The sequence below is a fragment of the Narcine bancroftii genome, chromosome 2 (genome assembly GCF_036971445.1).
Source record: "Narcine bancroftii isolate sNarBan1 chromosome 2, sNarBan1.hap1, whole genome shotgun sequence".
NCBI lineage: Eukaryota > Metazoa > Chordata > Chondrichthyes > Torpediniformes > Narcinidae > Narcine > Narcine bancroftii.
In genome coordinates this window covers 55,034,838-55,062,074 of record NC_091470.1, presented here as the reverse complement: position 1 = coordinate 55,062,074, position 27,237 = coordinate 55,034,838, and the positions used below count along the sequence as shown (strand labels likewise).

The following is a 27,237-nucleotide window of genomic DNA, read 5'->3' as shown; positions in this document are numbered from 1 at the left end:
GTTTTCCCTGGGGGGGATCTTGTTTCCTCCCACTGTTCGAAACGTACCGGAGATGTAGGTTAATTGGTTGTAAATTGGGCAGCATGGATTTGTGGGCCAAAATGGCCTAAATCTATATTTATAAATTTAAATGTGTAAAACAATTTAAAACTCCACATTTGCTTCCTTTAATTCTTTAAATTGGCACAGTGCCAAAAATTTAGATCCTTTTTAATGCATTGTAACATTTTTTATATGTTTATATACACAAGAATTTTGAACCAAAACTCATTTAAAATGATTTACAGATATCAGTTATTATAAATTGTTGATGATTGCAGGCTTTACTCCTCCAAAGATACTTTGTGAGTCTCTCAGCAAGAATGCACTGCCTCCAACGATGTTTATTCTCCAGCTCTCTTAAGGTAGTACTTCATTGTAGGATATGATCTTGGACAAGATTATGATTTTTTTTTGTGGATACCTTTAGTGAGGTTTAATAGTTCATTTATAGTGGCTGCTGCTCTTCCTTGTATCTGTCCTAGAGTGATAATCATATCCACTGCATTTCTAGATAATTGGAATTGATACTATAATTCCAGAAGAACTTTGACCAATGGGAAGAGGGATTGAGGAGGATTCCGAAGATGGCTTGGCATGTGGTGGTCCGCCGTCAGTGCTCTCCATTGCTACTCCTTTCTTGGAAGGCCAGAAGTAGAGCAGAAATTGGCCTTTTGGCCCATCGAGCCTGCTCCTCCACTCAATCATGGCTGATTTATTTTCCCCCCTCAACCCTGTACACTAGTCCTCTCCCTATAACCTTTTACATCCTTATTAATCAAGAATCTATCAACCACTTTAAATCTACCCAATGACGGCCTACCCAATGGTGGCCTTAACTATATAGCTGTATCAAAGAACTCCACAGATTTACCACCTTTGGCTCAGGAAATTCCTCTGCATCTGTTTTGAAGTGATGTCCTTCTTTGCCCTTTGGTCTAAAACTCTCCCACTACTGGAAACATCCTCCCTATTCAGGCTTTCAATATTTGGTAGATTTCAATGGGATTCCCCTCATCCTTCTAAACTCAAGTACAGACCACCAAACACTCCTCATACTTGTAGCCTCTCATCCCCAGAATCATTCTGTAAACCTCCACTGGACCCTCTCCAACACCAGCATATCCCTCCTCAGATATGGGGCCCAAAACTGCTCACGAAAGTCCAAATGAGGTCTGACCAATGTCTTATAAAGCCTCAACATTACATCTTTTCTTTTTATATAGTCCTCTTGAAATTAATGCTCATGGAGCTCTCTAGCTCATAACCACTAAGTTTACAATGACATAGAGCTTACTTACCTTTCACTGCCACGAAGCATTTTTGGATCAAAGTATCTGTAGTCATCAGTTTCCTACAGAAGCAATACAGATACTTTTAGTTTCAAAGTAGAATTATTTTACAAGACAATTCTGTAAAAACTTATCCAACTTCAAAGCATGATTAATGCTTTGTATTATCTTGACTGGTGAAGGTGGGAATATTGTGCCTTGAGACAAGAATAACTGCTTATTGACGTGTTCTTATCTATTTTGCTATCAATACACTTAAATCATATGTACCATGAATTATTAAGTTTTAAATCACTGAGCACAGCTTCCTTTTTGATTAAATTTAAACCTTCCGACTATTTAACGAACAGATTTTCTTTAAAACTAGAATTGTAAAGATGGCTAAAGAAAGAAAATTTACATGTCACCACCCATTGAAGCACCACATTCACTCTGTTGGCATTCAATGTTTAATTCATTCCACAGATGGAAGTACTGACAAACCGTAACTAAAATAATTCATAATATTCTCAGAAAAACTTCCTTGGTTATATAATACGCCAAAAGTTGAAGCATTAATCCAAAACCTGTTCCAATCTGTTAGTTAATTCAAAATGGGTCTCATCTAACTAACTGTTGGACATAAATACCTGAAATTAAACAGACAAAATCAGCATTAGCTATGTTTTATTAAAGAATATTTTAATTCACTTTGTCTCATTTCCTCAGATTCCCCAGAACAAAGCTCAAATGTGAACAGCTCAGAATGTTGCAAATGTAGATTCAAGGAAGCTGAAAGATGTACTTTTCAATTGTTCCAACTCTTAGAAAGATTGAGGTGTCGTTATTACTGTGCCAGTGACACAGGTTCAAATTCATCTGTGACCTGCATGGGATTTTTCCTGGATGATCTGGTTTCATCCCACGCTCAAAAACATAGAAGGTTGTAGGTTAATTGGGTGTCGCAGGTTTCAAGCTAGAATCGGCTTGTACTTTACTTAAATCAAAATTATATTATACAGGATTATATTCTAACTCGCACATCTCACGATCTGAATTTCATTTTAATAATGGTGTGGGTTTCAATAATCACCATTACAATTACCCAAGTATTTATATGGGCAGTTAAACTTGGAAACCCAGAACTATTAGTAATACATTGTTCCCCATAGGGTCAGCTGCTTTCAGACTCAGCAAGTCAATCCAGGCAAGTTCAGTGAATTGACATGAATTTTAACTTTATGCTTACCAATATTGCTCCAAAAACTATAACTGCCATTTGCAAAAGGTATGCTAAAACTAAATTCTAAATGGTTCAATTATTGAACCATTTCTCTGGCTCTAAAAAGCAAACTAAAATTCTTCCTGAGTCATAACATTGGACAACAATTTTTTTCCCCCAGAAGATTTACTTCCTGGAAAAAAAAAGACAACTCTAGCTGAACACAAAGATAATTTCAGATTTGCTGTATCACATTAAACTAATTATCGCTTTTAACATGTTTAAGCGCATGATATTCAGCCAAGTTCTCAGGTTGACTGCACATATTGCAAAACAAATGTGAGGATGTGGCCACATCCTACTCGAAGTAAGGACATAGACACGAGTGTAGCCAGGTATAGCTCTGGTTTATTGGGGCTGAAGCCTGACTTTTATACCGTTTGTGTTCCCACTGTTTGTCCCATTTGCTGACGTCACCACCTGCATAACAATAGCGGGTTTCCTGCCTGAGGGTACATTCTTGCATGACAATACCTTCTTTCCTGTGCGCTGTCCCCAACTGTTGGCTGTGCAGCAGGGCCAGCGCCATGTTGGGGATGCTGGCCCATACGCTGCCGTAGCTGTTGATTTGCTTGCTGGGGCCAGTGCCGCTGGCTCTTGGTTTCGCTCGCCGCCCGGAACACAAGCCTGATTTCCATGGTGGCATGTCGCTATATGCCTCCCCCCAGAACTGGCGGTATTGTCTTTGGTGCCCAAAGGCAGTGTCTCTATAGGCTTTGGTGGCCTGCCTCTCTTGCGTGGCGCTGGTGTCTTGACTGGGCGTGTCGGGTCAGGTGTGCCAGCTTTAACCTGTCCGCAGTGAAGACCTCCAGCTCGAGGCGTGGCACCGTTGTTGCATATAACCGGAATGGACCCTCATACGGCCTCTGTAGCGGTGGAGAGTGTGGACCCCTGCAAATGAAAACATACTCACAATCCTGCAGGTCTTTGGGTATATTGGTTCTTATTTGTCCGTGCCTGGTCGGTGGAGACGGGGCCAGGTTGCTGACTCATTCCTGTAGCCTGCAGAGGAGCTGCTGCTGTGTGGTCTTGTTGCTTGTCTGAAGATGGTACGAATTCCCTGGGAATCACCAGTGGAGCTCTGTAAGCGAGTTCAGCGGAAGAGGTGTTGAGGTCCTCCTTGGGAGCTGTGCTGATCCCCAGCAATGCTCATGGTAGCTCATCTACCCAGTTGGGCCCCTGTAGTCTGGTTATGAGTGAGGATTTGAGGTGCCTGAGGAAGCACTCCACCGGCCCATTTGATTGAGGGTGATAGGCTGTAGAGGTCCCACAATGTTTACGTGGATGTGGTCAAATCTTCTCGAAGGGTCGAATGACCTACTCCTGCTCCTATCTTCTATGTTTCGCTCCACGGGCTCCAAGAGCTGTGGTGGGGTCTTGGTATGCCGCTGTACCTTGGGTGTTTGGTACTGCATGCACACCTTTGCCCACCTGCTGACCTGTTTCCGGAGACTATGCCACACATACTTGCTGGCCACCAGTTAGACCATGGTCCTGATGGATGGGTGAGCCAGCCATGGATGGAATTGAAAACTTCTTGTCTCCAAATTGGGACAATAGATCTGGCCTGTCTGGTAGCCATGTTGCACAGGAGGTTGGTATTACCTGGAGTTGCAGTCCCGATATGGCTGTCCTGTACTGGGGCATCTCCGCGTTGTCTTGCGGCACCTTTGCTAGTGCTTTGAAATCCACTCCCTTCGATAGTGCGTGGATGTTCTGCCTGGATAGTGCTTCCGTCACCACGTTGTCCTTGCCCGAGACATGCCGCAAGTCTGTGGTATACTCTGAGATGTATGACAGATGACGTTGGTGAGCTGAATAGGGGTCCGAGATTTTGGCCAGGGCGAAGGTAAAGACTGTAAATGTGGTCAGTAAAGATTGCAAATGTCCTGCCCTCAAGGAAGTACCAGAAGTGGTGGATGTTATGCCACCACTTCAACAAACATCTGCGGCCTCCAAAACTGAAGTACAGCACCAGTAACTCCCTGTCGAAAGCACTGTACTTCAGTTCTGGAGGCCTCAGATGTTTGTGAAGAAAGGCAGCGGTTGCCAACTCCCTTCAATCTGCTGTTCCAGAACACTGCTGATTGCCATTCCTAAGGCGTCCACCATCAGGACTGTTGGAGCGTCTGCCCTGGGCTGTGCCAAAAGAGCGGAGCCTGCCAAGGCTTCCTTGGCCTTCATGAAAGTCTCTGTCAACTTTTTGTCCCATGTTATGTCTTTGGCCTTGCTCACCATCTGGGCGAACAAGGGACACATGATTCTGGCAGATGAGGAGATGAACCTGTGACAAAAGTTGATCAATCCCATGTACTCTTGTTGTCCCCTGGTCATGCTGGGCCAGGAAACTTTTGGATGGCCTCCACCTTACTGGGTAGTGGTGTGGCCCCTTCCTTGGTTATCCTATGGCCCAGGAAATCTATGATGTCCAACCCGAACTGGCATTTGGCTGGGTTGATCGTCAGTCCGAACTCGCTCAGCCGGGTGTAAAGGTTGCGGAGGTGCACCAGGTGATTTTGCCGGTCTTTGCTCATCATGAGGATGTCATCTAGGTAGACAAAGGGGTTCTATCCAGATCTCAGTCCACTGCGTCCATCAGCCACTGAAAGGTTTGTGCAGCATTCTTCAACCCAAACGGCATTTGCAAGAATTTGAACAAGCTGAACGGGGTGATGACGGCGGTCTTGGGGATGTCAACAGGATGTACTGGGATCTGATGGTATATCCACACAAGTTTCACTTTTGAGAAGTTCTTCTCCACGTGCAGGTTGGCCGCAAAGGTTTGGATGTGTGGCACAGGGTAATGATCTGGCATTGTAGTCTCGTTGAAACGGCAGTAGTCGCCACACGGTCTCCAATCCCAAGTGGCCTTGGGCACCACGTGCAGGGAAGAAGCCCATGTGTTGTCTGACCGCTGTAATATGCCAAGCTCTTCCAGCTTCTCGAACTCCTCCTTTGCTAATTGGAGCTTCTCCAGGGGGGGGGAGTCATCTAGCTTGTGCGAGGAGCAGTGAGCCTTGGGTGAGGATGTGATGCCGCACTCCGTGCCGAGGCATCTCTGTGGTGAACTGGGGGTAAGTACTGCCAGGAACTCTGCCAGGATCTTGGTGTACTCATCTGTGGATTGCTGCAGTGAGTCCAGGTCGAGAGCCTGGCGTCCTTGAGAAGGAAAGTCTGTGCATGGACCAGTCTCCCACCATTCAGGTCCACCAACAGGCTGTGGGAGCGCAGGAAGTCTGGTCTGAGGAGTGGCTGTTCCACTGCTGCCAACATGAACACCAACGAGAAGAGGCTGCCTCCCAACTGCAACTGGACCTTGCGTGTGTCATATGTCCCGATCGTGCTGCTGTTGGCCTCAGCATGGGGTCCACTTGCCTGTTTCTGGTTTCCTGCCCCATTGGGGGCAGGTCACTGACCTCTACTCCACGAGGAATAGCCATCTGGATTGATGGTTCCTCATGTACAGGAGGCTGTCTCGTTTGGCCAGTGCCGTGGTCATCAGCGACAGCCGGCCCCAGTGTTTCCCTGGAAAGTGCACAGCAGTCAGCATCAGTTGGCTCCGGTATTCCATCGCTGGTGATAGAAGCCCATCTGGTCATGGGGTTCAATTCCCTAGTGTGGTTGCTGTACCTTCAGTGGGCTGTCCAGGTCTGGCTGTTGGGTTTGGAGATGAGCCCCATGGATGCCGAGCACTCTGGTTCCATAGGATGTCCTCAGGTAGTTGCTCTAGGAACACCTGCTCGAATATTAAGCAGGGTTCATGCTTCCCAATGAGGGCCAACTTAATGTTCATCAGGGGTGATGGGGGCCTATTCCCCAGCCTGTCCAAGTGGAGCAGATGTGCCCCCTCTCTCGTGCCAAGAGCCCAAGGGTCTCAATGAGTAAGTCTTTGAAGGTGGTGTAGGTGCCTTCTGACGGGGGTCCCTGGATGAAATTGGCCACCTGGCTTCCTGTGTCCTGGTCCAGGGTACTCACCATGTGGTAGTACCGGGTGGATTCTGCTGTGATCTGCCGGATCTGAAACTGTGCTTCAGCCTGGTCGAACCATATGCATTGCTGATTTGTCGGCAGCTTCAGGTCAACTGCATGGACTGCTGCCGGCTCACTCATCTTTGGGGTTTAGAAGCCTTCTAAACCATTGGGGTCACCAATTGTAGCCGCACACTACTCGAAGTAAAGACACACACGAGTATAGTCAAGTATAATTCTGGTTTATTGGGGCTGAAGCCTGACTTTTATACCGTTTGCATTTCCGCTGTTTCCCCCCCCCAATTTGCTGATGTCACTGCCCACATAACAATAGTGGGTTTCCTGCGCGCAGGTACATTCTTACATGATAATACCTTCTTCTCTGTGCGCTGTCCCTTTCTGTTGGCTGTGCAGTGTGGCCAGCACTATGTTGGGGATGCAGGCCCCTACACTGCCTTAGCCATCGGTTTGCTTGCTGGGGCTAGTGCCGTTGTGCTCGCTGCCTGGAGCGCCGGCCCGATTGTTGCAGCAGCGGCATGCTGCTACAAGGAGCCGATTTATATTTGTCACCAATGGTAAAACTGAAATAGAACTCACAGGTTTTCTTTTTTTAAATATTTTATTTAAGAATTTTAAAAACCACATCTACAATTATTAAATGCATAGATTGTAATAATAATATAAATGTGATGTGTGTGTGTGTGTGTGTGTGTGTGTGTGTGTGTGTGTGTGTGTGTGTGTGTGTGTATATATATATATAAAAATGAAGCCTAATACCTCCCTCCATACGCCCCACCCATCCTTACGCAAGAGAAAAAGATAAAGGTAAGGAGAATGCCAAGAAAAAAAGCATTTTGCTACACATAATATTGGAGCTAAGGGATACCAGTGTGGTATCAGAGAGTCCTTCGAAATTTCAAACCAACACATTGTGAGTATGGGCTCCATATTCTCAAAAAGAAATTATATTTATTACATAAATTATGTTATTTTCTCAAGTGGAATACAAGGGTGCAATTCAGCATGCCATCTCTCCATTCCTAAATATGTATTTGATTTCCAAGTAAGGGCAATGCACTTTCTATAAATTGCTAAAGCTGAACTTAAAATTCAATTTGATACATAGTTAATTTTAATCTAAGACTAATCACTTTAATACCACCCAACAAAAATAACTTCTAACCAAAAAGCTTTTAGTCTAGGACACTCCCAAGTAGAATGAGCAAAATGAACCAATTTCTGGATCACATCTAAAACATAAATCTGATACTAATAAATTCAACTTTTTAATTTTTGGGGAGTTAAATATAATTTATGTAAAAAATTATATTTAACTAATTTATATCTTACATTAATAATTTTCATCATACTATCCTCACAAAGTTGCTTCCAATCATTTTCATCTATTTGTCTACCTAAATCAACCTCCCATTATAATCTTGATTTATGAATTCTTATTCTAGGAGCTGTTTTCTGAAGTAATTTATACATCTCTGAAATAAATTTATTCATACCACACTTAATTATTAATAATTCTAATTCATTTTGTCGAGGTAATCTCAAATTATGTCTTAACTTATCAATCAAAAAGGCTTTAACTTGATAATAACAAAAAAAGTATTATTTGGAACATTTAATTTTTCCTACATTCATTGAAAAGTAATAAATTCACCTGCTTCAAAACAACTTTCTACTTTTTATCCCCATTTTACTCCAAGTCTTCAAAAGACGACTATTCATCGAAAAAGGAAGTCTATTTTGATATAAAGGTGTTCTTTGGGAAATTAAACCTTTCCCACCTATCTTATATTTTATTCTATAATTCAATCAAATGTCTCAAAATAGGAATATCTCTAATTCCTATTAATAATTTAGAATTCCATTTATAAATAAAATCCTACATATGATCTTCACCTATTTTACTCAATTCCACTTTGGCCCAAATTAAAGATTTCTCTCAATCAAACATTCCATTAATAAATTTAAATTAGGCTGCTTTTCAATAATTCCTAAAATGAGCAAGGTGTAAACCTCTTAATTCAAACTTCCAAGTTAATTTCTCTGAACAAACTCTAGACATCTTTCCTTTCCATAAAAACATCCTTCTTTGGCTTGGCTTCGTGGACGAAGATTTATGGAGGGGGTAAATGTCCACGTCAGCTGCAGGCTCGATTGTGGCTGACAAGTCCAATGCGGGACAGGCAGACACGGTTGCAGCGGTTGCAGGGGAAAATTGGTTGGTTGGGATTGGGTGTTGGGTTTTTCCTCCTTTGTCTTTTGTCAGTGAGGTGGGCTCTGTGGTCTTCTTCAAAGGAAGTTGCTGCCCGCCGAACTGTGAGGCGCCAAGATGCACGGTTTGAGGCGATATCAGCCCACTGGTGGTGGTCAATGTGGCAGGCACCAAGAGATTTCTTTAGGCAGTCCTTGTACCTCTTCTTTGGTGCACCTCTGTCACGGTGGCCAGTGGAGAGCTCGCCATATAACACGATCTTGGGAAGGTGATGGTCCTCCATTCTGGAGACGTGACCCACCCAGCGCAGCTGGATCTTCAGCAGCGTGGACTCGATGCTGTCGGCCTCTGCCATCTCGAGTACTTCGACGTTAGGGATGAAAGCGCTCCAATGAATGTTGAGGATGGAGCGGAGACAACGCTGGTGGAAGCGTTCTAGGAGCCGTAGGTGATGCCGATAGAGGACCCATGATTCGGAGCCGAACAGGAGTGTGGGTATGACAACGGCTCTGTATACGCTAATCTTTGTGAGGTTTTTCAGTTGGTTGTTTTTCCAGACTCTTTTGTGTAGTCTTTCAAAGACGCTATTTGCCTTGGAGAGTCTGTTGTCTATCTCGTTGTCGATCCTTGCATTTGATGAAATGGTGCAGCCGAGATAGGTAAACTGGTTGACCGTTTTGAGTTTTGTGTGCCCGATGGAGATGTGGGGGGGCTGGTAGTCATGGTGGGGAGCTGGCTGATGGAGGACCTCCGTTTTCTTCAGGCTGACTTCCAGGCCAAACATTTTGGCAGTTTCCGCAAAACAGGACGTCAAGCTTTGTTGACCTCACCAAAGCCTTCAACACCGTGAGCAGGAAAGGGCTTTGGCAAAAATATCAGAGAACAAAAACATCCTAATACTTGAACATAAGACCTTAAAAAAAAATTGAGATAGAACACAAGGAATTGACTGAAAAAGATATTGAACCATTGGAAAAATATTTATTTTAATACAATTTATTCTACGCATTGAAGTTATCGGTAAGTCATTCAAATTATTTAAATCATCCTTAATTTTATTAAATAAGGGTAAATAATTTAATTTTTATAAATTGTTTAAATTATTATCAATTCTTATCCCCAAAATTTTCATTTTCTGACCATTTAAATTGGGTACTTTTTTTTTTTACACACTGAATATGAACCAATTATTACCAAGGGCATAATTTCACTTTTGTTCCAATTAATTTTATAACCTGATATTTCACCATATTCTTTCAATCTTGAATACAAAGAATTTATAGGATTTGTCATATAAATCAAAATATCATCATCAAATAAATTAATCTTATTTTTATACCCTTAATACTAATATCCTGTTTTATTAATTCTACTAATTGTTCAATTACTAATACAAACAAAGCTGGGGATAATGGACATTCTTGTTTACTTGATCAAGACAATGAAAAAGCTGAAGGAATTTGCCCATTCGTTACAACCTCGGCAGAAGGATTTTAATATAATGTTGTAATCAAATTAATAAACAAGGATCCAAAACCAAATTTTCTAAAACCTTAAATAATTCCATTCCAACCTATCAAAAGCCTTCTCAGCATCTCAAGCTAACGCCACCATCATTTCACCTTTCTTTTGAGATGTATGTATTTTAATATAAGCCAAAACATTCTCTCTTTTAAATTGGGTTATTAAGCCCATTTATATTAAAAGATACAAAATTTTATACGTTATTACCCGTCATATTCAAATCCAAGAATCAAAGATCTCTTGCCACTCGTCTCACTGGAACCCCACTCTATAAACATATGCAAATAAATTTGACATCTCCAAGAAAAAAGGAAGGATAAAAAAAAACCCAAAAAGTACCGGTTAAAAAAAAGTATGAATTCTCTCTAATGTGCAGGAAGTGGCCTTCACCACAAAGTGGCATGCAGCTATGGAAGAAGACAAAAAGTCTGCCCCCGGCAAACAGATTATACACAACTTCAATGATAGTTCATTCAAGTATAAGCTGCTTTTTCAAGATCTTTTTCACTTGATCATCATCAATCTCCGATTCTTGATGTTTAAGGAACTGATGCACATCTTGTGCCTTTCCATCTTAATGAAACGAAAGCTGTTGAGTAGCCTGACTGAAACTTGAAGTTTGATCTTGTTTCAGATTTGGCAAAGAATTAGCAAATTTCAAAGCCTCTTCTTCATCACTGAAAAACTGTGATTGATTTTCTCCAGAAAACATTTTAAGTATGGCCAGGTAATGAAAGAAAACTTGCACCCTTTCTTCCAAAGAACTGATTTCTTTTCTTCTTTTAACAATTTACACATTTAAATCCACATTAAGAAAACAGTTACTTCCCACTATCAAGGGGCCTTAATATCATTTCTTTATTTTGATAACCTTATCAAAATCAAGCCTGGCTCTTGACACAGAAATGGTTTCTTTCTACTTGCTCTATGTGCTCTGTTCAATTCTAATCCATTAGAAAAATTTTCATGAACCTTAATTTCTGGAATCCATCTTTGAAAAAATTGTACTGAATTAGTCTTCAAAATCTTCAGGGCACCCAACAATCTTAAAACATTATTTCTGTGACTATGATTCTTCAGTACATCAATTTTTTGTAAAATTTCTTTGCTCAAGCTCCCAAGCCATAAAAGAATCTTCCATTTTATTAACTGTATCCTTGCATTGTTCCACTTCATCTTGATAATCTTGAATATCATCTTCAATTTTCTGGACTTTATTTTCCCCACAATTTCAGCATATTTTGCTCAAAAGTTGAAAATGCATTTTAGATTCGTTTTTAGAAGATCCAAACTATGAATCCATACGTTTGACCAAATTCTCTACTAGACTAACAATTAAAATTTGCAAAGCTTTAAATTCCTCACCCTGAAACTTTAGGGTGTTCAAATTTTATATCCTCCATACCTTAAGTAAGTTGGGCTTCTTCTTCCACTCCCTCTCCCTCCAATTCTTAATAAATTCTTGCTTTCTTTTCAGTATCCTCTTCCTCTGAAGATAAATGGGTGCAGGTTCTGAATAAGGCCACGGCTGCAATCGGGTCTGACTAGCAACGCTAGCAGACCTGGGCTCAATGGATTCTGTAAGTCCCCATGTAGACACCAATTTATCGATTGTGCGCATGTGTGGACTTCCGTGCATGTGCAGTTGTTCCTGAGCAATTTGTAGTTTAATAGCCTTCTTCTGAACTCCAAAGCCATCTTCCCCTCTCCCCAGAGAAGTGGCACTGGTGTCATGTGGATCTTCACCATCGCCTCTTGGGTCATCCTCGGAGGGAGTGGAGCTTGATCCAGAGGCTGAATCGTTACGGTAGGCCCAACTTCAGTTATACTAACATATGTAATAGTCATTTTCTTACCTTTTTGAGTCTCTGTCTTCTTTGTAGCCATCATATGTCATTTCAAATTGATCTCAAAGTTCTCAACTTTCAAAAAGTTTTTAAAATTCGGGTTTTAATTAATTCTGCTGGGAGAGGCATATTTACATGTCTCCAACCTACGCCATCACACCACGTTCTCCCCCCCCCCCCCCCCTCACAGGCTTTCTTAATAAGTGCAGTCATGCTGAATCTTTGAGCCTTAAGCGTATATTAACCACAAATGTAACAGAATGTATCGGAGCTGTTGAAACATTGAAGAGACATTTCTGCTGCATTGAATTTTCCTGAAGACAATAAATGCTATTGTTAAGGACACTCACAATGCTATTGCCTGAATAACATTCCATCTACATTCAATCTGTAATGCACAGCATCTGTACATGTGAATTGCCTTTATAGCCTGTCTGCATCTATCCTGACAAAGCAACATTTGCATAACACTTGCACTGAGTGCATGCCCAGACATGTTTGGACTATTCAAAGCAGCTTGATTTGTGGGTAATATACTAGAAGACAAAATATGATTAGAAATCCCAAAAATAGGTTATATCTTTTTTTTAAAAAAAGTATGTTATAGGTTTGTTTTGCGATCAGCAGCCCAAAATCCATAAAATACATCCAAAAGTATTCAGGAAACAAAATCTTTTGTTGTCCAGTGTAACTTTAAAATTCCCTGCATTTTAAAATTAAAAAAAAAAACATTTATTTTGTATAACAATGATGGAACATCAACTTTAAACTTAAATTTTTTATATCCCAGCCTCTATTTCTCTCTTGGTTAATATTTAAACAGATATAAAAATTGAAGTCTTTTACTTTCTGATTTGCTGCCTGTCAAAATCCTTCAGTAGGATTCGTTATTCAGCCTTACTGATCCGAACAACCAGAATTTTCCAATAGTATATGGAAGATAGCAACTTATCTTAGGAAAAAGGGACATCTGGGCCACAGAGTGCACTGGGGCTTTGTGGGCAAGTTTCTGGGAGGTCACTGAGCAATTCTCCTTTGTTGCCAATTGTGTGCTGATGGAAAGGGGTAGGATACTATGGAATTTAGCAATCAATTAAATGCTTGCTGCAAGTTGTGAGCTAAAAGTATCTCTTTCTCAGCTTCACATATTATTTTTGACAACAGCAGCAAAGCACAATAGAAAATAATTATGGGGTGAGAATAAATAAAAAGCACAGAGGTAGCTTCCCACCGGCAAAACCCCACAGAACTTATCGTACAGAAGATTTGCCTCGCTCATGATAAACTTCCCAAAATCACATTGATTTTTTTGCGGCTGAAACTCTTATGCATTCTAAATTCTAACTACTGATTGCATGTGAGGTTTTGGAGACATTTTGAGGAACATCTTCAATCTGTGCCTCTCATATGGACCTTATTGACATTATGCAAATTTAATTAATTGAAAGCCTTCATTATTTAAAACATATCTATCAAACCCCCTCTTTGCCCTCAAGCTCAGTAGAAAACTATGCCAACACTATAATCTTTCACCTTAGTAAATCATTTCTGAAATTATTCCAAAGCTTCAGTATCTTGACTAAAAACAGTGCCTAAAATTGAAAACAATGCTTCAAGATCGGCCCAAAATTAATTTATGGAGGTACATCATAACTTGATGTCTTACTTTACACTTTCCTTTATTAAGATGAGAATAAACAACACTGCTGAGTGCCCAGACAGTGAAATTCTTCTGCCATGGACTCTTCCATTCATCTGCCTGTGATTCTCTTGATGTTGAATACCACCCTCCTTTTGATACCTTCATTTTGTTCAATTTCAACTTCCAACTGTTCTCCATGCCCTTAAATTGTTACCAATACATGTCAAAAAACTTTGACTATCAATGTGTACTGTCCTCTAATTGAACATAAAACAGTTTTTTCACTCTTTATCTGTACAAAATGTTCTGGTCCATGATAACTCATCATTATTTGTCAAAGTATTTTTTAATTTTCTCCAAGGTAATTGGTGATGTGAGTTACCTCAGCACTGATGTTAAATCAGTGGTTCTCAACCTTTTTTCCCCTCACTTGCACACCACCTTAAGTAATCCCTTTCTAACCACAGATGGTGTGTGAGCGGAAAGAAAAAGGTTGAGAACCATTGTGTTAAACCTACTGCTTTATCCTTCTATCTGTTTTTGGGCAAGGCAGTTCATTGTCACCACACCAAACACAAGGTAGAATGAAAAATGGTGGTCCCTACATCTTGTAATTTCTATCTTGAAATCTAAATTTTATAAATCGCATCCTTTCTTGAATTAGAAAAATAATAATTAAGTATATACTTAATCCACTACATCTTCAAAGGAAACAGAAAGCACTTCCACATTTAAAGTCATTGTTAAGTGCCTCAGCAAATTAAAAACATATTCCATATTTCCTATCAATGTAGGCAAACATTTCGGCAAATCTAGTCAATACTTGCTCACAGAATAAACCATTTGCCATTAATTTTCCTTTTAATCTATTTGAAGACATTCACCAAACTATTATTATGGAAATTGATGTCTATTTGACTTACTTTTGATTGTCAAAGGAAATGAACTTTTATTTGACCAAGGACCTGCTCAATAAGCCTGTAATTATTATTTTTCTAATTCAAGAAAGGATGCGATTTATAAAATTTAGATTTCATTTCAGAGCAAAATTTTCATCACAAATTGTAAACAAGCCATTCTATTCTTTCCCAGTTCACAGATGGAATCACATTATAAGCTGTTATTTAGTTACAAGTAGTGAATGTTCTCCATTTATCTCAATGATTAGGACTTCAGCTCATAATCCCCAAGGATAAAGAAGCCTGGATGACACCATTCAGCCCCTTTATTTATTTATTTCATTCACATAGCTCTGTGGATTTGAATTGCCTTAATTACAAAATGGACTGCAGCAACTCTCCATGTCCACTTGACACCATCTCCAAACCTTCTTCACTCTCCATATCACACTGACTGTAAAGTGCTATTAATCCTTCATCATAACTGAATCAAAATCCACCCATCACTAACTGACAAGGGCAAGTGGAAAACACCTTGTTAATGTAGCATGCTTCAATGAATAAATTATATATGGTACATTCAATATTCTTTAGAAAATGCTGGAAAGTCAGTAGATTAGGCAGCATTTTGGGGGGGGGGGAAAGAAGCAGATTTAATGTTTCAGGTCAAAGACCATCGGAACCGGGGAAAGTAAGGAAACAAGGTTGTTTTAAATGTGAACGTGGTGGAGGACAGATGGATAGGATGTTGAGGAAACAACTGATGGGGATCTTCATCAAAACTATCACAGTAATCCTGGACTGGCCCTATCAGTAATATTTCCTTTGACCATCTGCCTTTCTGCATGCCATCTCCAAGTTAAAATGATCTCATTTTTTCTTCATTCCAAGTTCTAAAGAATTCAACTCAAAATGTTGACTGCATTTTCATTTTGTGTTTTCAGCATTTTCTACTTCTTGTTCAGATTTCCAATATCAGAATCTTTTACTTTGGCTTCAATATTAAAGCTTGCAGACTGACAAGTATTCTACCCTAAATCTGCTTCTCACTCAGTCAGCCTGAACATTACCCAAGTTACAGACATTGCCCCAGCCCTTGGCGGCAATTCCACACCAAATTATCAACATTTCTCAGTCTAAGTGTCTAATGAGTTTTCAGATTTCTGCAGAAATCCATAAGCCTTTAACTCTCTGGCTAAGCTGCATAAGCCAGTTCCTGGTTGTGTTGCATCATGGACCCCTCTTAAAGTCCAGACAGACAACTGGATCTTGATAGAATTCACTGGTGTTTATACCAGGAAAACTGTTCTCAGATCCTGCCATAGGTTAGGACTGACAGAAGGTTCCCAAGCTTATTATTTCAATTGTGATTGTAGAGCGAACATTTTGTGAATATCACCCTTCAGTCTTATGATAAGTAAGAAAGCTAAGCACTGTAAAGGAAAAAATAAAGCAACTTTGCTTTTAATCATTTATGGATGTTAACTATGATTCTCAAAGTATTTTAATAACAGATAAAATGAAAAACACATGTTTTTGAAATGGAATATTGCAAAAGTTGCCTCATTTTTTTTTGTCGAAAGTTTGAAACTTTTTACATAGATTTTCAAATTCTGGCTCAATCAGATTTTACAAAATTGAACTCAACAGATTTTTGTTAGCCAAAAGTCGTCAGAAAAAAACAAACAAAAATTGCATGGAATATAGGAGTTGGGAGGTGATGTTGAGATTGTATAAGACGTTGGTGCGGCCTAATTTGGAGTTCTGTGTGCAGTTCTGGTCGCCTAATTATAGGAAGGATATAAACAGAGTGGAGAGAGTGCAGAGAAGGTTTACCAGAATGTTGCCTGGGTTTAAGCATCTGGAGTATGGGGAGAGATTTGACAGATTGGGTCTTTATTCTTTGGAGCGTAGAAGGTTGAGAGGGGATTTGATAGAAGTATTTAAGATTATGAAAGGGATAGACAGAATGGATGTGGATAGACTATTTCCGTTAAGAGGAGGAAAGTTTAAAACAAGAGGACATGAGTTAAGAATTAAGGGGCAGAGGTTTAGAGGTAACATGAGGGGGAACTTCTTTACTCAGAGAGTGGTAGCTGTGTGGAATGATCTTCCGGGAGAAATAGTGGCGGCGGAGTCAATTGTATTATTTAAGAAAAGGTTGGACAGGTATATGGATGAGAAGAAGATGGAGGGTTATGGGCATTGTGCAGGGAGGTGGGACTAGAAAGGGGTGTTTGGTTCGGTGCGGACTAGAAGTGCCTAATGGCCTGTTTCCGTGCTGTAATTGTTGTTATGTTATGTTAGAACATGGAGTTGGACAGTCTCGGTAATCTAGAGAAGTGATGTGACAAGCTTACGTAAAAGTGCTGATTCTTGCTGAAGTACAGATATTCATATCATTTCTGTTCAAGGCTAATATATTTGTTTACTCACAGGATTTGATTTCATCTCTATTAGGTTGTCCAATATACGAGTCACTGGCAGATTCTGAAAAGTTGATAATCAAAAGTTTATCATTATTACCTACAAAAAATGGCAGCAAAATATTCATCAAGTTCATTAAGCCTCAAAAACTAAGATAATAATGTTTATCGTCCTATACATTGTACAATGTATATATGCACCAAATTTCTTACTGGCTGCAGCCGAGCAGGTACTTGTGGGTCGGAAAATAATACAGTCTATGAGAGTAACAAGGGGGAAGTTCAAAAGTCTGCTCGGTGTTGGAAAGAAACGGTCCTTGAACCTAGAGGTGTTGGTCTTCAGGCTTCTGTGCTTTCTGTCCAAAAGGTAGCAGTGAGAAGAGGTTATGACAGGATGGTGGTAATAGCCTTGACTGCTTTCTTGAGGCAATGCCTCACAAACAAGTCTGCAATGGATGGGAGAGTCTGCATTGGTCAGAGCTACTGTTTGCTGCCTTCGGTATTCCTGGGCACTTGAATTTCCAAACCAGACTGTGATGTAACCAGTCAATATACTTTACACGGTTCACCTGTATAATTTTCATTGAGCATCCAGCAACATGCCAAATCTTTTCAGACCTCTAAGAAAGTAGAGGCTCAAGTGCCTTCGTCAAGGTTGCCTCAATGTGCTGGCTCCAAGAAAGATCTTCTGTAAGAAGGACTACTAGGAACTTAAAAGTTCAGACCTTTTCACCTTGGTCCCAACAACACATATAGGTCTGTTTTCCCTCAACAATAAGCTACTTGGTGGCTTAGAGAGATTGATTGTTGTTCGAGCACTATCCAACCAAATTCTCAATCTTCATCCTGTTATATTGGATCAGGTACTTCTACCTGAAGCAAAATATTTTGACATTAAACATAGTAATACCACATCAGGTTAACTCTTCTGTGTAGATACCATTCTATGTCATTGTCGAATAGATTGACTACTAATAGCTGTTGTTACTCATGATTAACCTCTATTCTCAAGAAACAAAAGGCAACAATGTTTCCTGGTTTTTAATCTAGCTGTCGAAATCCTGCCATGTGATATAATTCATAGGTTTTGCCAAATTTGATCAAGATCTTTGTCTTTATTTTCAAAAGCTTCATTGGTGGGACAATCAAGGACAAGGGGTCATAGTCTGAAAATGAGAGGTTATCCGTATAAAACAGAGATTAGGAAGAACTTCTTTAGCCAGTGGGTCGTGGATCTGTGGAACTTGCTGTCGCACACAGCAATGGAGGCCAGATCACTGGGAGTATTTAAACAAGAAATAGACAAGTACCTCATTAGTGAGGGCATGAAGGGATATGGGGGAAAAAGGCCGGAAATTGGAACTAGTGTAGAGTAGCTTAGTGTAGTCTTACGGAACAGGCCCGATGGGCCTAGTGGCCGCCTTCTGTTCCTTTGTCTTGTGATCTTATGATCTTATGAATTCATTCCATATAGACATCAGAAGTAGACTAAAGATCTTTGATATTTGCTTACCATTATCACACTTTTACCAGTTTATAATAACATTATAATAGCATATCCTCCATCAGCTGCACCATTTTATCATTGATAGCTCTTTAGCAATTTGGTTTTGAATCTCCCAGCTCCTCCTCTGCCTACATTAATAAGAAATTCTAATGTCCCAAACAGGATTTTATTTCCAAAACTGTATTAAATAATAGCAAAGTAATGAAGGGAACATCAGTGTAAAAATAAAGCAACTTCTATTTTATTCATTTATGAATGTTAACTATGATTTTCAAAATACTCTAATACAACAGATAAAATGATAAACACATGCTTTTGAAATGGAATATTGTGAAAGTTGCTTTACATTTTTTAAAGAAAGTTTGAAACTTTCTACATAAATTCTGGCTCAATCAGATTTAACATCAGTTGTAAGACACTGAAGGGGATTTTGGGAGGCAGGACGTACATGCATTTGGTAAAGCAAGGACTGATTAGGTCAGCATGGCTTTGTGTGTAAGAAATCTAACCTCAGGAGTTTGATAGAGTTTTTTTTTAAATAAAAGAGTTAACCAAACAGACTGATGAGTCCAGAGAGCTAGATGTTTTCTATGCGGACTTTAGCAAGGCCTTTGACAAGGCTCTACGTCGTGGGATGGTGTGAAAGGCCAGCTCACAAGATCCAGGGTGAATTATCAAACTGAAAAATATTAGGGACAGAGGACGGTGGTAAACTGTGTTTGTAAGACTGGAGGCCTGTCACAAGAATTGGTGTTGTTTGTCATTTACATTAATAATTTGGATGAGAATGTGAGTGGCATAGTTAGTAACTTTGCAGATGCCACTAAAACTGGTGGCTTAGTGGACAATGAGGAATGTTTTGTTGAGATAATCAGACAGGTGACAGAGATGAATGTGTTCTAAGAACACAATGGGATCTTAATCCCATTGAGTCAGTTGGTCGAGGAATGGCAGATGAAGTTTATTTCAGATAAGTGTGAAGTGTTGCATTTTGGTAAGTCAAAGCGTGGCAGGACTTGCACAGTAAATGGAAGGGACCTGCAGAGGGTTGTAGAATGGAGAGACCGAAAAGTATTGGCATACAATTTTCTGAAAGTGGGAACAGTTAGAGGTAGGTGCCTAAATTTAATTTAAAAAAAAATTTAATGACCATTTCGAGGTATACAAAATATTGAGGGCCAGAAACAAGATGAATGGTAGGAAAGTATAAAACTAGAAGCCAAAGGTTTAAGATAAGTGTGGAAAGATTTAAAAGGGACCTGAGGGACAACATTTTCTGCACAGAGGGTATGGGGCATGGAAGGAGCTGCTAGAGGAAGTGGTAGAGGCAGGTACATTTAAAAGACATGTGGACAGATACATGCTGAGGAAGGGGGTAAGAGGGATATGGGCTTAGGACAAGCAAATGAGGCCAGCTCAGATAGCCAATTTATTTGCTGTGGACTTGAGCAAATGGGACTCTTTCCATGCAATATGACTCGATTTAAGATTGTCAGAGTACATACATGACATCACATAAAACCCTGAGATCTTTTTTCCTGTGGACAAGGCAGAATTATCACTTATTGGTAGTGCAAACATAAACTGTACACAGCCCAAAATGTAAACATATAAAGAAACGTAAACAAACTGTATGCAATACATAGAGGAAAAAAAATAAAGTGCAAATAAGTCCTTAAATGAGTCCATGATTGAGTTGATTGTTGAAAATTCTTATGGTGGAGGCGTAGCAGCTGTTTCTGAACTTGGTGGTGTGAGTTGTGGCACCTACCTCTGTTCTTATGATATTAGTAAGAACAGGGCTTGTGCTGGGTGATGAGGTTCCTTGATGATTGTTGTTGCTCTCCAACAGCAGCGTTGCCTGTAGGTGTTCTTGATGGTGGGGAGGGTTTTTCCTGAGATGTCCCGGGCTGTGTCCACAACCTTTTGGAAGGCATTACACTCATAATCAGACTGTGATGCTGCCAGTCAGCACACTTTCCACCACACATCTGTAGAAATTTGCCAGGGTTGTCGATATCATACCAAACCTCTGTAAACTCCTGAAAAAGTAGAGGTGCTGCCATGCTTTCTTCATGATACCATTAGTGTGTTGGGAACAGGAAAGATCCTCCAATAGTGACTCCCAGGAACTTAAATTTGCTCACCCACTCCACCTCTGATCCCCTAATGATCAATGGATTGTGCACCTCTGGTTTTCCCTTCCTGAAGTCAACAATTAGCTCCTTAGTTTTGGTGACATTGAGTGCAAGGTTGTTGATGGTGCACCATTCAGCCATGTTTCCAATCTCCCATCTGTATGCAAATTTGTAGATGTTGTTGTTGTACCGAGCCACACATAGGTGTAAAGTGAGTAGAGCAGGGGGGTAAGAACGCAACCCTGTGGTGCTCTGGAACTGATGGAGATTGTGGAGGAGATGTTCTTACCAATCCTTACTGATTGTGTCTGGAGGGGAGGAAATCCAGGATCCAATTACACAGGAGGGTGTTGAGTCTCAGATCTTGGAGCTTGCTGATCAATTTTGAGGGGATGATGTTGTTAAATGCCGAACTGTAGTTGAGAAAGATGCATTCATCAGGATGCTCTTTAATGTCCAGGTGTTCCAGCGCTTTGTGTAGAGCCAGTGAGATGACATCCACTGAAGACCTGTTACTACGATAGGTGAATTGGAACAGATCATGTTGCCACTCAGACAGAAGCCGATATGCTTCAACACCAGGCTTTCAAAACACTTCAACACTGTTGATGTGAGTGCCACTGGTTGATAATCATTTAGGCAGGTTACCATACTTCTTGGGCACCAGTACAATTGACGTCTATTTGAAACAAGTGGGTGCTACACTCTGCCAGAGTGAGATGTTGAAGATATCAGTAAATACATTGGTAAGTTGATCAGCACAGATTTTTAATATTCGGTTGGGTAATCCGACCAGACCAGATGGTTTCCTCGGGCACAAAGAACAAGGATCAACCATATATCAACTAAATGACAGAATGGGCCCAAAGATCAAAATATATACTATAGCTTCGAAGTTCAATTTTTTCTTGGATATTTCTTACTGACATCAATAATCAAGAATGTCCAAATTAATTAACCAGATAGCAATGGAAAAAAATCATATACATTACTAACTACAAAAAAGACTAAAATAATAAGACAGGAGCAGAATTAGGCCATTCAACACATTGAGTCTGCTCAACCATTCAAATTATCACGGATGTATTTTTCATTTTAACTCTATTCTCTTGACCTCCTCATAACCTTTGACACTTTCTTATCAAGATCCTATTAACCTCTGCAATAGTATACACAATGAATTGGGTTCCACTGCCGTCTCTGGGAACAAATTCCACAGATTCACCGCCCTGACTCCTTTCTTGCTCAATAAATTAGAATAAAATGAACATTGGCTCAATTGCTTAGTTTAACATCGCTTGAACTCAAACAACTCTAAAGCTACTAATTAAAAGGCTCTCCAGAATGCCCTTTACAATGCCATCTTGCATGCAAATCGGTATGATTGTGTGAATTACTGTTAAAAGCAAATTTCCTTGTTTCATGTGTCATAGATGGCTACACAGTCATTCTATTACAAGAATTTAAAAAATACTCTTTCTATCTCAAGCCACCAGTTATAATTACTGACAATATTTTTTTTCATGTTTAAATATGAAAATTGTCCATTTTCATTCTTGCAAACAAACCTAAAATCTATCATTTGCATCTGATTAAGCAATGGAAATGATTAAGTTAAGAGATATGCAGATTAAGGTAGTTTATTTACTTGTCTGGAATAGATTTTTCAAAGATATATGGACTGTTCTGTTACTTTTATATATTTGGAAGACTGGGTTCAAAATTAAAACTTGAGCATAAAAAGGAAAGCTGCTGTATGCAGTGCTCAAATGGATTTGCTTGTATAATTATATCATAAAGAGGTGCTTTAGTAACCTACAAAGATATCAGTGTTTCATGCCTCTTTGGTTTTATGCTGGCAGTAGTTACGACACTAAAATTTTCCAGTCTTTGCGGCACTGGCAGAAAAACTGCTTATTTTAAATCTAGTGAAACAATGTCTGCATTCAAAACATAATATTACTCAAAGTTATCTTATACTATTTATTTTTATGAACAAATGCTTTTATTTTAAAATCATGCAACTTCTTTTTTCAGAAATCCTTCTAATACTTGAGCTATCTCAGATTATTCATGGGTTAATTTACCCATGAATAATCAAAGATCAATTTCTTCTGAAATTAATTCACTCAGTTTTCACCTCAATGTTTTCTTTACCCAAAAGCATTCACTTTTCAATGGATAATTTGTGATTTTGTTGTTGAGGTTTAGAGTAATCTTATTTGTGCCAAGTATAGAACCATAGATTTTGGCATATAAGTCAACCCCCATGTTCAGCCTCATTTTAAGGATTTTATGATGTATCCATCTTATAAGTCGACCCCAATTTTCTTGATGCTTGAGTTGGCCCATTGACTGGAGTACAAATTGACCACCAAAGATTGTGTAGTTTGATCTGTTGGGCATTGGCTGGAGAGACTTGCTATCATGGAGAGTCCATCAAAACACGCAACTCGTGACGAAAGTATGAAGTGAGTTTTAAATTAAAAGTGATAGAAATGGCCAAGAAAACCTGTGCTGCTGAAAGAAAATTTAATGCATACGAGAAGTTGGTAAGAGATTGGAGGAAGAAAGAAAAATACTAAAAAGGCAATGTTCACTAAAAAAAGGAATCATTCGCTGGCCAGAGTTGGAAATCACGCTTTAGAATAGGTACGTGAACAGAGGCGAGTTGCTACATAGTCACATGAAATAAAATAAGGCCATTTACACTGCAGTGGACAAAGTCGCATCCAGACCTCACCAAAAATTTTGAGACTACAGTAGAGGCTGGTGCATAAACTGGAAAATCTGGTATTATGACAAAAAACCAAAAAGTGCACAGAAGCTACCAAAAGATCTTGGTTTTCATCAGTTTATTATACGTAACTGGCATAAACACAAATTTGCATTGGGAAATATCAGAAACATGGATGAAACCCCCATGAATTTCAACCTGATAAAATGGAAAAATGTGCAAACCTGAAGTACAGGCCATGAAAGGACCAGGTTTACTGTGGTGCTATTATACATGGCCGAAGGGAAGAAGTTAAGACCCATGGTCATCTTCAAACGGAAAATGAAACCTAAAATAAAATTTCCTGTGGCTATTTTTGAATATTTTCATGAAAAAGGATGGATGGATGAAAATGGTGTAAAACTATGGATAGACCCCCCCACTAGTTTAAACAATCATCAATGTGTGGAACAGATGGCCAGGCAGTTTAAAAGAGCAGAGTTTGCTGGTCTGGGATATATTTTGCAGCCATTTAACTGAAATACAGTTATCCCGGGTGGTTTGACGTCCATGATGTCTGCTTGAACAAGCCATTCAAAGACCATGTGTGCAAGAAATGGAATACGTGGATGCCGAGTGCAGAAAAGTTGTTAACTAAAGATGGGGCAATGCGTGCTGCATTGCTTGATGTTCTGTGCAAATTCGTGCTCAAGGCATGGGACAAAGTTAGAGACTGTGATAAAATTGTTTAAAAAGTACGGTATCTCTTGTGCAATTGATGGCACGGAAGATGATTTGTTATGGGACATGATGACAAAACTGAAATCGCCTCATCAGGTACTGTTTAAACTAGGGGGTTTCCAAAATAGTTGCTATCGAGGGATTGGTGGGATCATCCAAGGGGTCGATAAATGTCAGGGGGGGCTCAATTTAATATAGCACCTATGGCAGTGGCAGCCAAGCTTTGCCCTATACTGTAGTTGACTGCATTTGAGAGGAAACAGGAGAACAGAAAGAGGTGTGAGGTACGTCCAGTGCTGCCAGCACCACCCCGCCCATCCCGGTCTAGCATCGCCACCCGACTCCATCCAGCGCCACCACTAACCCCCCTCCTGTCCAGCACCGCCACCTCCGTTCAGCGCCACCACTCCTTCCACCCCCATCCAGCTCTGCCCTCCCTCCACTCCCCATCCAGGGCTACCATCATAGTCCTGTCCAATACTGCCACCAACCACCCCATCCAAAGCCACCAACCCAACCAGTGCTAGGATTCCATACCTGAGGGTCGATGAGGGACCACATGGTCCCTGAATGGGTTGATGGTCTAAAATGTTTGGGGACCACTGGTTTAAATGCTATGGATATGCTTGGTGCCATCTTTGCCTCAGAGGATGATAGCAAGAGTGATTTTGATCAGTTCTAAGTCTATCCAGTGTATTAAGTCAATCCCTATTTTTGAGAGTTTTTTTGGGTTTCTTAACTTGACTTGTACGCCGAAATATACGATATCTGATTTTCCCTATTCCAAACCACAGAATACATTTTACACCTATTTATTTTCATTTATAAATGTGAAAATTGTTCACTTTCATTCTTGCAAGCAATCTAAAAATATATTATTTGCATTTGATTCATCAATGGAAGTGATCAAGTTAAGAAGTTATTCACAGATTTCATTTATTGACCTGTGGTCTGGAATAAAGTGTTTTGCTTGGAGATTGTTTGGAACTGAATTCTTGTACACAACCATGTACTACAGTTAGCCAAATGGACACCCACTCAACTTCCTTCAAGAGAAGATGCTCTGATGGCCTTTTTCAGAGTTTCTAGAATTCCAGATACAATCTCTTAAGTTAAGCAACATATTAACAATCAAATTAGCTTGTGAATACTCCAACACATTTCTGTAATTTTACTTTCAATTCAGTCTTCGTCAAAACAGCAATGAAATTAACTGTTACAGCCAATGCACTCTGCTACAAACTGCTGATGAACAGATACACATTTTTGACCTTGTCTGAAAGGCAAATAAGGTATTTTTCTCCCCAGTGCACTTTACAAACTTGCCCGCCTGTTGGCTTTTGGTGGCAATGCTGTAAAGTCATTGGTTTCAATCAATAAACCCACAGAATTGCATTAGTTGTGACTTCAACCATGGTTAGGTTTGATTTAAGATTTTTTTTGAGATGTAGTTTTTCACCAGTGCAACAACTAAAGCCGTGTCTGAGTTGAGGAGCTTGAAAAGCAAACACCAAGTACTGGTTTGACCTAAGACTCCCTCCTGCCCATCTAATTTTCTTGTTTCTCATCGCTTGCTTGCCATCCCAATTGCAAATTAGACATTAAGTGTCAGACTGACTACTTGTAATTAACTTAAGGGAGTGGATAGGGCTCAATTTCTCAAATGCAGTTTTATGCTTGGAAGAGTCCTAAATTTACAGAACACCTATTTACAATACTCTTTGAAAAATCCCCTTCCACCCTAACCCTCCACCAAGTGGCGGAATTTGTCTTCAACCCCAATAACTTCCTTGATTCATCCCATTTACTCCAAGTCAAAGGGGTAGCCATGGGTATTGCCTGGTCTTTTCGCTGGCTACGTGGAACAATCCATGCTACAAGCCTACACAGGCAAGGCTCCTCAACTCTTTTTCCACTACATCAACTACTACTTTGGGTGCTGCCTCTTGCACCCATGATGAGCTCGTTGACTTTATCAACTTTGCTGCTGACCTCAAATTTACTTGGTCCATCTCGAGCAACACTCTCCCCTTTCTTGATCTCTTGGTTTCTTTCCATCTTCCATCTCGGGAGCCAAACTCTCGACAGAAAACTTGTTCAAACTCTCCAATGTCCACTCGACTCACTTATACCTTGAAGAAGGACCCAAACACTAAACGTTGGTTATATATCATTACCTTCTCTGAACACTGTGAGACCTGCTAAGTTCCTCCAGCATGTTTGTGTTTTTACTCTTTGATAATCATTCAACCCAATACTTGCACCTGAAAGCTGTTTCCAGGATAAATAGCAAAGCTTTCTCTATTTGGAATAGTTTTGATTTGACTATTTTAACATTATAGCTGTCCTCAATTTATTTTTAAAAAAAAAATCGCCATTTTTTATTTTCTTATGACTTTCCCCTACGTACCATTCAGCATCATGGCCCATCCCTTCGCAAGCGAAGATGAACACGGTGCCTTATAGCTCTTCTGTCCTCACAGAATTTTTGTTCTATTTTCCATGGAGCTTTAGGCACCATGTGACAGGGCAAGGACTTGGAGGCGAGTGCTTCCCCAGGATAAATGCATCCCTCTGGGTCCCACACCACTGGGCCTGGCAGAGTGTGAGGCACAACAGCCAGAGTGACGCGGGATTGTCCGCAGTGGTCACTGAGTTTGCTGTTGCAGACTGCTAGGGAAACTGTTTCCCATGCTATGTCACAGCTCCCAGCCCCTGCTGCCAGACTGACATGTCCTATTTGCCCATTGCTAGGGCCCTTTCCAGGTACTAACGACTGGGCTAGCTGAGCGTGGGGATTTGAAGTCAGAGTTACCTTCTCCTAGCCTTTGCCTGAAGAGGCAAAACCTGCAAGGCAGCAGGTGCATCCCTGGGAGGAGGGAGCTCCATCCGTAATTGAATCCTGGTCCGACTCCTTCCTGCCCTCGTTCCACTCCCCAGCTCCAAAACGCTCTCCTTCCAGCGGCCTGGACTGCAAGCGTGGCCACTCGGTGCAATCCAGGAGGA

At 40.3% G+C, this 27,237-nt stretch overlaps 1 protein-coding gene and 1 long non-coding RNA gene across 5 annotated transcripts in view; one reads left to right on the top strand and one right to left on the bottom strand.

Annotated features, from left to right (window-relative positions):
- LOC138753561 (uncharacterized) overlaps nt 1-2,011 on the top strand; it is a 35,354-nt gene extending 33,343 nt beyond the window's left edge. For both annotated transcript variants that reach the window (XR_011351255.1, XR_011351253.1), the window contains one exon: nt 554-2,011. This is a non-coding gene — a long non-coding RNA (uncharacterized lncRNA). The remainder of the gene's footprint in view (nt 1-553) is intronic.
- Nucleotides 1-27,237, bottom strand: part of scfd1 (sec1 family domain containing 1) — a 163,998-nt gene that overhangs the window by 16,384 nt on the left and 120,377 nt on the right. For all 3 annotated transcript variants that reach the window (XM_069916714.1, XM_069916716.1, XM_069916715.1), the window contains exons 20-21: nt 17,140-17,193; nt 1,341-1,393 (exon numbers count right to left, since the gene is read on the bottom strand). In XM_069916714.1, coding sequence (XP_069772815.1) covers nt 1,341-1,393; nt 17,140-17,193 — 107 coding nt within the window. The remainder of the gene's footprint in view (nt 1-1,340; nt 1,394-17,139; nt 17,194-27,237) is intronic.